At 35.9% G+C, this 12,798-nt stretch overlaps 1 protein-coding gene across 15 annotated transcripts in view; it reads left to right on the forward strand.

Moving 5' to 3' along the window:
• Positions 1 to 12,798, forward strand: part of PPFIA1 (PPFI scaffold protein A1) — a 53,725-nt gene that overhangs the window by 15,698 nt on the left and 25,229 nt on the right. For all 15 annotated transcript variants that reach the window (XM_085549984.1, XM_085549986.1, XM_085549990.1 and 12 more), the window contains 10 exons: positions 4,315 to 4,416; positions 5,046 to 5,210; positions 6,058 to 6,132; positions 6,546 to 6,647; positions 6,883 to 7,104; positions 7,504 to 7,650; positions 8,374 to 8,508; positions 9,541 to 9,624; positions 10,216 to 10,347; positions 12,507 to 12,569. In XM_085549984.1, coding sequence (XP_085406110.1) covers positions 4,315 to 4,416; positions 5,046 to 5,210; positions 6,058 to 6,132; positions 6,546 to 6,647; positions 6,883 to 7,104; positions 7,504 to 7,650; positions 8,374 to 8,508; positions 9,541 to 9,624; positions 10,216 to 10,347; positions 12,507 to 12,569 — 1,227 coding nt within the window. The remainder of the gene's footprint in view (positions 1 to 4,314; positions 4,417 to 5,045; positions 5,211 to 6,057; positions 6,133 to 6,545; positions 6,648 to 6,882; positions 7,105 to 7,503; positions 7,651 to 8,373; positions 8,509 to 9,540; positions 9,625 to 10,215; positions 10,348 to 12,506; positions 12,570 to 12,798) is intronic.

Raw genomic sequence — 12,798 nt, forward strand, 5'->3', positions numbered from 1 at the left:
GTTTGAGCGTGAAAGATCTTTTAAGTTCACTCTCAGGAGTCTGACATAACCATATCTGTGTTTGATGCTTACTGGAAAGTAATCTCATTGGGTGAAAAGCAAATTCTTTTTTTATACATTCTAGGCTAATTTTTGTCTTTCCATTCTAGCATGCCATAGATACTGGAAAGGCTGAAAGTAATCGGATTTGTTGGGCTGGATACGCAAAGCACTGCTTATGTTGGTTATTGTTTCTTCTGGGGTTTCTGCATTTTCTTGGAAGGCGGGATTTTAATGATCAAAACATGCAAGTGCTTTTGAGTTGTAGCTCTGCTCTTGAATTATTAAATAATCCTGTGAGCTGAAAAAGGTGAACTGGTGTGAGTCAATAGCTACAAAACTTGCTTGCTGGTACTTGACCCCTCCAGATTCTGTTAAACAGTTCTATTAAATGTGTGAGTATTTTAAAACCCGTTATGTTGGGGTATTGGCCACTGCTGCTGTCTATAACCATTAGGTTTAAAATGAGTTGGCTATTAAATATCCTGTTAAGTGTAGATATTTAGGTTTACTTCGTTGTATTTATGACAGTTCTCATTTCTGTGTGCACAGTGTTTGGAGTAAGCATGGATTGCATGTAATATGAATAACGTCATTGAAACTTGTCTCATATTTACCTTGGTTTCTCATCCCTGATGGCCTGGGTTATTCCCCTGTTGTTCTTACCATATTTTCAGCATATTGGATACTTGTGTAGGTTGTTTGATGTGCAGATTACAGAACAGAATGTTAACAGTAAAACAGAATGTTACTTAAGGATTAAATAGGTAAATATTGCTCACATAATTGGGGCAGAGATGTTCCTAGAGGTGCAACAATTGCATCTTCATCCTTGTATTGCCAGAAGATATTTTTTTAATACATAATATTTCCTTAATGAGCTAAAAGCTTTTCTTACCCTCTTATCCTTAAAGTAAGTTTTATAGTCACCTTGTTACCGTTAGTCTTGAATTCTTAGTTGCTTGAGTGGTGTTTGTGTTCTGTGCAAAAATGTCTTATGTTTAAGCAAGTCCCAAACAACCCTACTGTTCTCTGCAGTTATCATAGAAAGGGCATCCCTGCTGTACAACTCATGTTTTATCATCTTTTAAGTAGTCAAATATAAAATCAGACATTGCAATTCTACAGGCTTGACATCTAAATCAGCTGGTGCTACTTGTTGGAAGAATGTTTGTGGTGTTTAGAACACTGGGGGGTGAAGGTCAGTTCTTTTTGATGAAGACATATAGAAATGTTGGAATATGTGGATAAAACCCAGAAAATATATTACTGAGCAGCAACAGAGTTAATTCTACTGAGTTTAGTTTTTTGCTGAGTTTTCTTTTCTGACATTGAGTGTCGTTTGGTTCAGAAAGTTACTTTCTTGAGTAAGCATTTCAGTTTACTACATGGGTTTTTGCCAGTGCACTCTAAACAACAGAGGACATTTATCTAGTATATTTGGCACACTGTTTCTTGTAGTAAGTGCTCTGTCGGGCTTATTCTGAGTCCCCACTCCTGTCAATTTCAGAGTGGAGTATTTATTATTTTGATTGCAACTGGAAGCAAAGCAGATCTTCAGTTCTGAAACTTTCAAGCTTCTCTTTATGTACAAAGCAATATGGTATTTGGACAAGTAAAAAAGCTGCTTATGAATTTTCTTGTTTCTTGTGTTTGTTTCTGTACATTGATTTAGTGCCAGAGAAGGTGAGATAAATCAGAATGTTTTTAGGTCATGAAGTTGCAAAGTTTCATTTTGAACTGCTTGAGGAAATCACAAATTATCTACTGCTGAAGAGAGTGATTTAAACTAGAAAGGACATGTCTTTTGGCAGCATCAGCTGAAACTGAGGACACTTGAGTGTTCTTTATAGAGCAGCTTATGGGACTCTAAGCAAATACGTTTTGTAAAAACAAACAGCAATGAATGTATTATGCAATGCTAGAAATACGTGTCAGTCTGTTTATGGAGCAGCAGTATAAATTCCCATGTACATTGTTCTTCTTGGGTCGCCTCGCAGTGTGATGGTTCGTGTCAGAATTATGATATATTTGTGCTACAGTTTATATTTGCACAGGAGAATGCAATGGAACAGAACTGTCTGTAATTATTATTTGAAGGGTGAATCAACTTCCTTTGAAACATACACTGCTTTTCTGTAGGCAGAGCTCATTGTTGTCCTCAGCAACATTTTTATTAATGCCATACAGTGATACTAAGTTGAGGACAAGTGGCAAAACAGTGTCTGGTAATCCTTACTGCTTTCAGTGCTCTGTCCTCAGGACTAGAGATAGTCTAGAGGAATGTAGAGCTCACCATGTCAGCCTGATGTCCTTTATGAGTCTCCATGCTTCTGGATTTTGATGTTGGCACTTGGAGGCATTTTTATTTGTTTGGAAAACTGGGGAAAAGAGCAACCCATAAAGTAAGTTTGTATCAAGCTCTTTTGGAAATACTTTGAGTCTTGTACTTAGTACTTCTAGTACTTCATTACAACTTGAAAACAGTCAGTTGCATAATATACAAAGATAAGTGGGATGGGCCTGTGAAGAACTACACGTTTAGAACCTCGGCTGGGTTTACCTGTGCTTCCATCTGGAGCAAAAGAGATGCATGCTGTCATTTGCTTGGGAGTCGTGGAAAGTCCCACAGAGTTACTGGGGGTGAGCTAATGATGCTCACAAATTCTGACTGGAATATGCATGATAAGTTTTTATTTAGCAGGAGTGGTTATGATGAGGGATTCTCTATCTGTGGTGGTGCTGTTTTCTGTTCATGACAACTTTTAGCACCTGCTGTGTTAGTAATCCTGAAGGAGTTCTCTCTAGGCAATATATCGTGCAAAAGAATTCTTTGTCATGTATGTGTTTTAGATTAAAGCATTCTAAACCAGTCTTTTAATTACTTCAATTAAGACATTTTTAGGCTGCTTGTTTTAGCTTCCAGTTAGAGTGAATGGACATACTAGTATAAATAGTTGATGTGTCCTTTTGTTTTCAGCATGGCTTTTTGTCACTTTGAATTTTACTACAAAACAGCTCCATCTTAAGCCTTTACTTGATATGCAGCTGCTGCCAGTTGAGCAGCGTATCTTGCAGAGTTTGGAAAGATTAGAGAAGTAACTTTTATGCAGTGTATTTACACAGCATATTCTTATTGTTACCTTGATTGTCTTAGCAGTGCAACTGTACTTACGGGCTTTCTAACAGACATGATTTATCTTTCTCTTTTATAGAAAGTAGAAAAATAGAGAAGACTAATTAGTTTACTAGCTTTTCTATCTTCTGTAATGTTCACCAGCTACTGAGTTGGCTGATGTGTATTTTCTTATCCTAAGTGACATAGTTAACAAAAGCGGTCTGTTTCATATAGCGCTGTCCTCTAAAGTATGACCTCATTCATGTTTAGGCTTACTGCTAATAATTGTTCTTCATGTTTCAGATTACACCTGAAATGTTACCAAACTAAGCTGGAATGGAATTCTCAGCATTTACCGAATGATACTATGTAGTTGTATCTTACATTGTATCCGGAGTGTGCTCCTTCAGTTGGTCCAATGCCTTTTATGTTTCTTGTAACATTGTTGCTGGAGAATGGAAATAGTTTAGGATATTGTAGCTATTCCAGTTGCGCAGTAGTATCTCTTTGTATCAGAAAACCCAAACCTTAGAAACAATATTCAAGTGCAATAGAAACAGGCTTTTCTCTTTGTTGAACAAAGAGAAACTGAAGGGAGGTTGTAGTGAGCTGGGGGTTGGCTTCTTCTCTCGTGTAATCGATGATAGAACTAGAGAGAATGGTTTTAAGCTGCGCCAGGGGAGATTCAGGCTGAACATTAGGAAGTATTACTTCTTAGAAAGGGTAGTCAGGCATTGGAATGCACTGCCCAGGGAGGTGGTGGAGTCACCGACCATGGGAGTGTTCAAGAAACGTCTGGATGTTGTATTGATGAATATGATTTAGCCGGGAAGTATTGGTAAGGGTTGGACTGGATGATCTTCAAGGTCTTTTCCAACTTGATAATTCTGTGATTCTGTGAACAGGGTTACCCTAACTCATGTAATTACCTGGAAAGACAGAAGAAGGTTATCATAGTACCGTTCCGGTGTATTTTATTGTTACTTTATAACTGTTTTAAGCATTGAAACTTAAGCCTGCTTATCCTGACTGTACAAATGTATTGGCTTTAGAAATCTGAAATGAATTCTTTAAGAAATTCCATCAAGTGTTCATATGAATCCACTCTTGCTACATCCTAGGATTTAATGTATTTACATTTGTCTGGTTTATTTCAGGAATTCGCAGCGCTTACAAAAGAGCTAAATGTATGCAGGGAACAGCTGCTTGAAAGGGAAGAAGAAATTGCTGAACTGAAAGCTGAAAGAAATAATACGAGGGTTAGTTCCTTGTCTTCTCTCCAAGATCGTTGGTTTTCTATCATCCAATGAAATGAAGGGGGGGAAAAAAAAGGATATTGAGTTAGAAAAGCTCAATGCTTTCTTACCTTGCTATTTGCACAGGGGTAATTCTGGGAGCGCAAATGTATGTTAAGAAGGCCTGGAAGCTTATGTATGGCTCCAAATATTGCTGTGCAGAATCAGGAAAAAGGCATTTAAGATCACAGTACTATCTGTTATTCAACTCTCTTCTAGTTACAGTTTTGAAAATATATTGTGCTCAAGATTAGAGGAGTTGAGTGGGCAAGCTGTAGTGGTCTTTTCCATCAGATTACACAGATTCTGCCAGCAGAAAGTTAAGGGTATTTCATTTGTATGTCCTTCAGACAAGCATGCTGTTCTTCAGATTAGTGGAAGAACTGGAAAGGGTCAGTTAAGTAGAAACCTGATTTTAAAATTACATAGAGTATAGGGAATTCATTAGCTCGGATATCACTTCTAGTATGGGTGAAATGAATGAAATATAATGGTTCTTTGAAATTTAGATGTCAAAATGCTATGTTTTAGGAGGCACAGTTTTCTGTAACTCTCTAGAATGGGAATAAACATTGTTGCTTTTTTTTTTATAGCTGTTACTGGAACATTTGGAGTGTCTCGTCTCCAGGCATGAGCGGTCTCTCAGAATGACTGTCGTGAAGAGACAAGCTCAGTCTCCAGCAGGAGTTTCTAGTGAAGTAGAAGTTCTCAAAGCACTAAAATCTTTATTTGAACACCATAAAGCCCTTGATGAAAAGGTAATAACTATGCTGCTTCATGTTTTCCTTCTTAGTGTAAACCATACAGTTGTATATACTTGTTATATTAAAGTGGAGACCGTACTAAAATACTGTCAATAACTGTGCTCCCAAGAAAAGGTGTTACATTGCAGTAAGCTTATTCCATCATTCTGTCAAATGTGCTAATGTTGCATCCAAACCATGCTTGGTTTATATATTTGTTGGAGCAAAGCATGTTTGTTTACCTGTATAATATCAGGATTTAGACTTTTAATTGTGTAATACAACAAGTGGACTAGAGAGAACAGGAGGAAAGAAATCTGCTTACACTGAGCTATTAAATAAAGCTGATTTAAAGGAGCTCCGCCCTTCAGCTGTACCTGATGTTAGAAGCAGGCAATGCAAATGGTGAAACTTATTGTGAATTTTGCTGCCAACTCATAGTTTGCTGAACTACTTTTGTGAATTTGTATATAAAGTCTTGCAGGTTATTTTCAGGAGATATATATCCTTTCTTCCTTGTAGAGAATGAGGAAAAGCACACATGCTTTATACCTTACAAAAGGGTGGGTAAATTCTGGATTTGCTTAATTCTTGCCTATGTGTACAGGTCATGCGGGAATATAATATGCTAATGACTGAGAAAAGGAGATTCACTAGATTGTGAGACAGTCATTGTTTATCTAGATATAATTTTTTTTGCTAGTGCCTGTTGTAATTACTAGTGGCTTGAGATTAAGCTGATCTCTGAATGTAGTGAAAATAAAGCACTGTTTATAACCGAAGAGTGTGTGGCAGAATGACAGTGTGTGAACTTGATTTCCTTATTTCAAATAGTTTGATATCACTGAAATGACTCTTTCAGGTAAGAGAGAGGTTACGAGTAGCACTTGAAAGATGTAGCTTATTGGAGGAAGAACTAGGTACTACACATAAAGAGGTAAGTGTCTTTTAAAAGTATTCTTCAGGTGTGCACTGTGTTTAATCAATACTTGTCATTTATTCATTTATTAAAGATTTTCTTTCAATTTTGTGCTTTTAATTTTTACCAAGTGGAGTTGACTGTAGTTTTTAATTCTGTAACTATGAAAGAGCAGAAGGGGAGAGAGGGGGAAAAAAAAAGAAAATCAAACTTGAGAAAAACAAACAAAATAGTTTCTGTGGTTTTAGAACAGCTGCTGTTGGGGAGCAGTGGCATATTTTTTTGAGTACTTGTGACATATTTTCTTAATACATACCTTGCAGTGAAATCAGTAACTTTGTTTTGCTCCTTTGCTTTTGCAGCTGTTCTTTATATTGCTATTGAGATGGAAATTAAACTTGAAACTTACATAAGCTTTTGTTTTCTTTTAGTTAATGATTCTGAAAGAGCAAAATAATCAGAAAAAAACGCTTCCAGATGGGATGCTGGATATAAATCACGAACAAGAAAATACACCAACTACAAATGGGAAGGTAAGGGCTATTTGCTTTAAGCTGTCTGATTATTTTTATTATTATGTTAAGATTAACCAGAATATTTTAATTGCAAACCATAATAGAAGATTATGAGTGAAGATTTAATCAAAAAGCCTGTTTAGGTTTTTGCAGTTTATCTCATAATAGAACTATTTCAGGGGTGGGATGTGAACTTAACTGTTCGTTTTTCAAATTTCTATGTGATATGTAATTATTTTTCTCTCCTTAATAGCGATCTTCTGATGGTTCTTTGTGCCATGATGAAAATCTTGCTAAAGTGATTGAACTCCAAGACATCATAGATAAGCAAAACAAGGAACAGACACAAATGAAAGAACGCCTTACTGCTTTGTCTAGTAGAGTAGCAGAGCTAGAAGAAGATCTGGACACAGCTAGAAAAGATTTAATCAAGTCTGAAGAAATGAACACAAAATTGCAGAGAGATGTACGAGAGGTGAGGAATAAACTTTCAAAATTGGGGTAGTCGTAGTTGCTTTATAAAATTCATTATTGGTGCTTAGTTCATCCTTAATGTTGGTTGGTTTAAAGGTAAGGCGTAATTGCTTACAGCATGATGGTCTTTTTTTGTTTAAAAGACCTGTACCTTAAAATTTGTCTTCTGAACTCTGGAAGAGATGTATCCTTTCTAAACTGAAAGAGACCTTTAGTTCACAGAACACTTGGACCTTAATGTAAAAATTAGTGATCTTAAACGTACTGTTAAAAACAAGAGAGGCTTTGAACTCATTAGCTGAAGTTATGATTTATGCTCACATTTGTGTGCTCCCTAGTTTGATTAGTAAATAATTATCTCCAATATCAAAGACTAAGTTCTGTCTTGTGTTTTGGGTAGACTATGGCCCAAAAGGAGGACATGGAAGAGAGAATTACAACTCTTGAAAAACGCTACCTCGCTGCACAACGTGAAGCTACATCTGTGCATGACCTCAATGATAAACTTGAAAATGAAATAGCCACTAAAGACTCCATGCATCGACAGGTTGTAATTTCCTCAGTACATTTTGTTCAGCATAATGCTAATGGAAATAATGTTTGTACTATTCTAAAGCATTTCAATTTGCTTTTAGGAAAACAAGTATTTATAGTGTGCCATTGTTGATAATTATTTTTTGGGAGGGGAGTGTATTGTACGGAGTTTTATCCTGGAAATGAAGATGAGATATACTGGGGAAGAAGTGATTTTTAGGGTATTTCAATGGATTGATTGTGTCAAAGGGTGGGGTTTTGTCCTTTATTTAGTCAATGGCTTTCTAACTGAAGGAAGCCAGGCAATGCTTACTTAATTATTGTTCGTAATTTTTTTTTGTAAGTTTTGTACACACTTATGTTTTAATACAAATTTTCTGATGATGTGCTTAGTGTTATTTAAAATACAAAGTAATTTGTTCTTGATACAACTCGCTTTTAGCAGAGCCTTGACGTTGGAAGTTTGTAACATTTTCTATATAGATCCTGTACCATTACTATATTCCGTGATAGAGTTGCTTTTGGAATCCATGCAAAAAATAATTGCAATAAATAAAAGAAAAAGGCTTTCATATGTTGAAAGGGAAGATGCCTTGTCTTTGTTCATGAAACCAGTTTTGGATAGTTTGTTGTCCTTAGTTCTAGTAAAGTCAGTAAACTGTCCCTTTACCTTTATCTTCGATCAAAATTGTTTCCCATTTTAACACTAAAAATTGCTGATCATAATCCTGTATAGAGTGAAGATAAGAACAGGCAATTGCAAGAACGGCTTGAACTAGCTGAGCAAAAGCTGCAGCAGACTTTGAGAAAAGCTGAAACTTTACCAGAGGTAGAAGCTGAGCTGGCACAGAGAGTTGCAGCACTTACAAAGGTGAGATAACTGGGACAGTGTTATCTCTGCAAGTGTCTCACTATAAAAAATCTGTTCTTACTGTTGTTTTTGTTGGTCTGTTTTAGTTTTTCCCCAACCAGTTCAGAGATTATCTCCGTTTTCTTCTCATCTCTTGAAACACACTGTGACTTGTCCTGTTCTTTTAATTTCTCTCTGGAGTTTGAGTTTTTCTTCTTAACTCTGTTGCACTACAAAAGGGCTTTTTAAAGCTACTACTTTGTTGGGTTTTATTACAGTTCTTTCAGTAATAGGCATTAAAATATTGTTTTAAGGTAGCAATTTTTGAAGGGGAAGTAGTTTTTTTCTACTGTTAACCAAGTCAGACATGTAGGATGAGAGAAGTAATGGGTAGTCAGTAGTACAGAGATTTTTAGAGGACTACAAACGGAATAGTGAAATCTTAAGTAATATATGTGTTAACTATAAATGAACCTTTTTGTATGCGTGTCTCTTTGAAGTCTTAGTTTCTTTTCTTTCCCTGTTATCTTTTCCATCCCTTACTGGCTCTGTAGTCTGACCTTTTGTCTCCTGGGAACTCTGCTGCTAAAGATGCTAAGGTGTTGGAACTTACCACCAAACTTAGGAAGGTAGAATTTGTATATCAGTCTTCATTTCTGCTTGCTGCTTTCTGCTTTGTCATGATCTACAACGAAAAATCAGTGTCTGAGCTAGTGAGGAGAAGTTGAGAATGCATTTAGTTTTGGTTTTTTTGTGTTTTGTTTTTTTTTGTTTGTTTGTTTTTGGTTGGCTTTTGGGAAACTTAAAATGAAAATCTGCTGTTACAAAATCATTTGCAAATGAGAGTTGATTCATAGGATCTAGTGATGAGAGGCTTTGCAAACTCTCACACCAGGTACTCTTAGTGACAGGAAGGCATCCGTTCTGCATTGTATATTACCATAAATGGCAGTTACACAAAGCATGTTAGATATACAGTCATTCTTCAGTATTTTTATGCTTTTTGGAAGTTTTTTTATTAAAAAATTCTGATTTTGTTTTTTAAATTGACAGGCTGAAGAGAGGCATGGCAATATAGAAGAGCGACTGAGACAGATGGAAGCACAGTTAGAAGAAAAGAATCAAGAACTGCAGAGGGTACGATACATATTTTTGGCACAGAAACAAAGCTGAAAGTCTGATTCTCTTCATGTTTTTCTGTCATTCAGCAAAGCTAGTTTTGTTTCTGCTCTAAAATAAACCATTGTTCAGGCTGACTTGTAGTTGGGAGATCTGGACCACTTTGTATGGTTAACTTTCAGTCTCAAAGAACAGGTGAAAGTCTCTGATCAATTTGAATTAAGCTTGGAGTTACCTCATTGCTAATTATACTTTCTGATGAGCAGATCAGAAACCTTCCTGAAGTAACTGAGCATGCAAAAAATGATTTATAGGTTATGAATAATTAATTGCTTTTGAAATCCAGTTTGCTTTGAAGTGTAAGCTCAGACTTTCAAACTTCTTATCTCGAATGGTCATTGCAATCTTGTGTCCCTTATACTCCCCTGCAGAATCTTGGAGGTACACACAGTATTTCTTATCCCTTTGGAAAATTAATTTATATTAAAGGAAAATGTAGATTAAGGAAAGCATACTGCTTTACAACCTGGCAATATTATAGACATTGTAAATTCCAAGTTATTTCAGTAACTTTGTCATAAGAATTCTAATTTTTGTCGTTTATCTTAGGCTCGGCAGAGAGAGAAGATGAATGAAGAGCATAATAAACGCTTGTCAGAAACGGTGGATAAGCTACTCTCCGAATCTAATGAAAGGCTTCAGCTTCATCTCAAGGAAAGGATGGCTGCCTTGGAAGATAAGGTAACCTTAAGTCACATTCCAGCATGTTTATTGATTAGATAATTCTGTAGTAAGTTCTGTATTTTGTAATGTGAAGTATATTCTTAACATGTCTTTTTTGGGGGGGGCAGGAAGGAGGTGTGGAGGATAGGCCTTAAACATGCATTGAGATCACATCTGTTAGGATGCTTTATTCTTTCTTAGTTGACTGGTGTGGACTGCATAAATAGGCTTTTCCAGGGTAATACAGGAAGTTGGAGGAATTAGGACTTGAACTGTGACCCTTTCAGTTCAGATTCTTTTTATTTCCCACAGCTTTTGTCTTTGGTTTCTCAAAATCATTGTGAGATTCTTGCAAGTAGAGACAATCGTGTGGCTTTTTTTTTCCTTTCCCCAGATGGACAGGTTATACAAATATAATGGAACTATCCCTTGTGTTGTCAGTGCACGTGTCAGAGCCTTCTCTTGTATTTAATTCCTCTTTAAAATTTCTATGTATTTACCTCAGATTTCTTTCTGCTTTTGGAGCTAGGTCCTTAAGGATTTTCTTTCATGCCTGTCTTTAAGAATTCCCTGATTCTGCGTTAAAAAAAACAACAACAAACAAGTGCCTTTTACCAGTGGTACTTCGTTGCTAAATTGCTTTGTCTTGGGTTAGTAAACAGTTTCTTGTAGGAGGCTGAGGTGACCATCTGGAGAAATGCCTCAGTAAAAGCTGAGTGGCTTACAGTGTTGTATTCAGGCTTCAATGTGTGTTTACTTTCTCATGGATTCATGTTAACTCAGTTCTTATCCCTAAACCTTTGGTATTTTGAGAGTTGTAGAACTGCCTACACCTCAGATCATTAGAAATTCAGCTTTTTCTTTTTCCTTCTTTTGCATTCTCGGGGGTAAGAAAAATCAAGTACTGTAGTACAAATGTAGGCACTACTGGTTCTGGTCTTCTGGGTTAATGGTGAAGATGCTTCCTGTGTGATCATAGAATGATTTGAATTGAAAGGGAATTTACTTGTCCTTGCCATGGACAGGGAAGTCAGTTGTCTGACATGTAAGTCTGCAAACTTTTCATTCTAGCTTTTAAGATCACTATTTTCAAGATCACCAGCTGCTCCCAGTACTTCTGACTCTTGTTATGGGCCTTACTGTTAAGGTTGCTCTGACAGTTTTCATACATTTGATTTCTGAGAAGCAGCTGATGGCTTTTTTTTTTTTTTTTTATGGTCAGTGTTGGGAGGGATGTGTTAGAGTTAACTTGAAACCGCTCTTTACTCCTCAAACCTGGACTGCATTCATGAATAATGAGAAAATTTAGCTGTCCCTCACTGTCAGCAACAGCTTCTAGAAAAGTATTGCCGCAACTCATTCTTCTGTGATAAATTGGAAAGAAACACGCATATAAAAATTTGAGTACTTTCCTTCTAATCATTGAAGCTGTTTTCCCAGAATGATTTGTTTGTTCACTTACGAAAGCTTATGACATGTTTAAAATGCAAATAGTGGTATTACTCATCTCAAGGAAATGCGTTTAGCAGAACTTTTTGGCAACTTTGAAAAGCAAAGAATACATGAGGTGGTTATAAATTTAGTATTAGAAGGGGGAGTTTTTTTACTTTGGTTTAAAATCATTTACTCTGGTCATGTTAGTTTAAAATCTTTTTGATTGTTGTAGCTCTCGGGTGATTCTTAATTTGAATTTGGGAACTACTTTCAACAGATTGTAGTAGTTGTAAGTGTCTTTACTGGAGCTATTTAAAAGTTGCAACATAATTGTGAAGAAAACAGCTCTTGCGTTATAGTAATTTTGTTAATCAGACAAGTGAAAACAAAATGAAAATTCAGTGATGATAGCCAGTAGTACCTTACTAGCCGAACACTGAACAAATTTAAAGTTCTTTAGCTGCATAGTTATTATTTGGTGTCTTTTTTTCTTGATCAAATAAGGTATTTGTATTGAATTGGATATAGAGTTTCTGCTGTTAGTAAATCCATTGTTTACAGGGCTGCATATGTAAAAGGATATGCTTTCAGATGTGATCAAAGTGAAACAGCAGGAGCAGTAAGCTGTCTGGTAAATTAAAATACATCTGTAGAATATGACCAAAGTTTGTTAGTAGCTCTTACTGGTTATGGTTTAGGAGTGGTAAGCTTTTATAAATAACTTGTGTTATGTTTTGTTTTAGAATTCACTTCTTCGAGAAATTGAAAATGCAAAAAAACAAATAGAGGAACTTCAACATGAGAAGGTATAATATGTATTTCTGCAATGTTACATTGGAAAATAATTGCTGTGTTGCCTCATAGCAGAAACAGATTTGGCTTACCCCTTAAAGCTCAATATTATTAACACTATTTAGTCCAAAAATACCAATTTTGTGGGCTGGTGTGTTTTATTTTATATTAGTTTGCTTCAGTTTTGTGATGTTTTTATAGATAATATTTTTTTTCTCAGATGTAACATATATATATATATAT

Source organism: Coturnix japonica, chromosome 5 (assembly GCF_054131305.1).
Source record: "Coturnix japonica strain WE chromosome 5, WE-NBRP24, whole genome shotgun sequence".
NCBI classification, from domain to species: domain Eukaryota; kingdom Metazoa; phylum Chordata; class Aves; order Galliformes; family Phasianidae; genus Coturnix; species Coturnix japonica.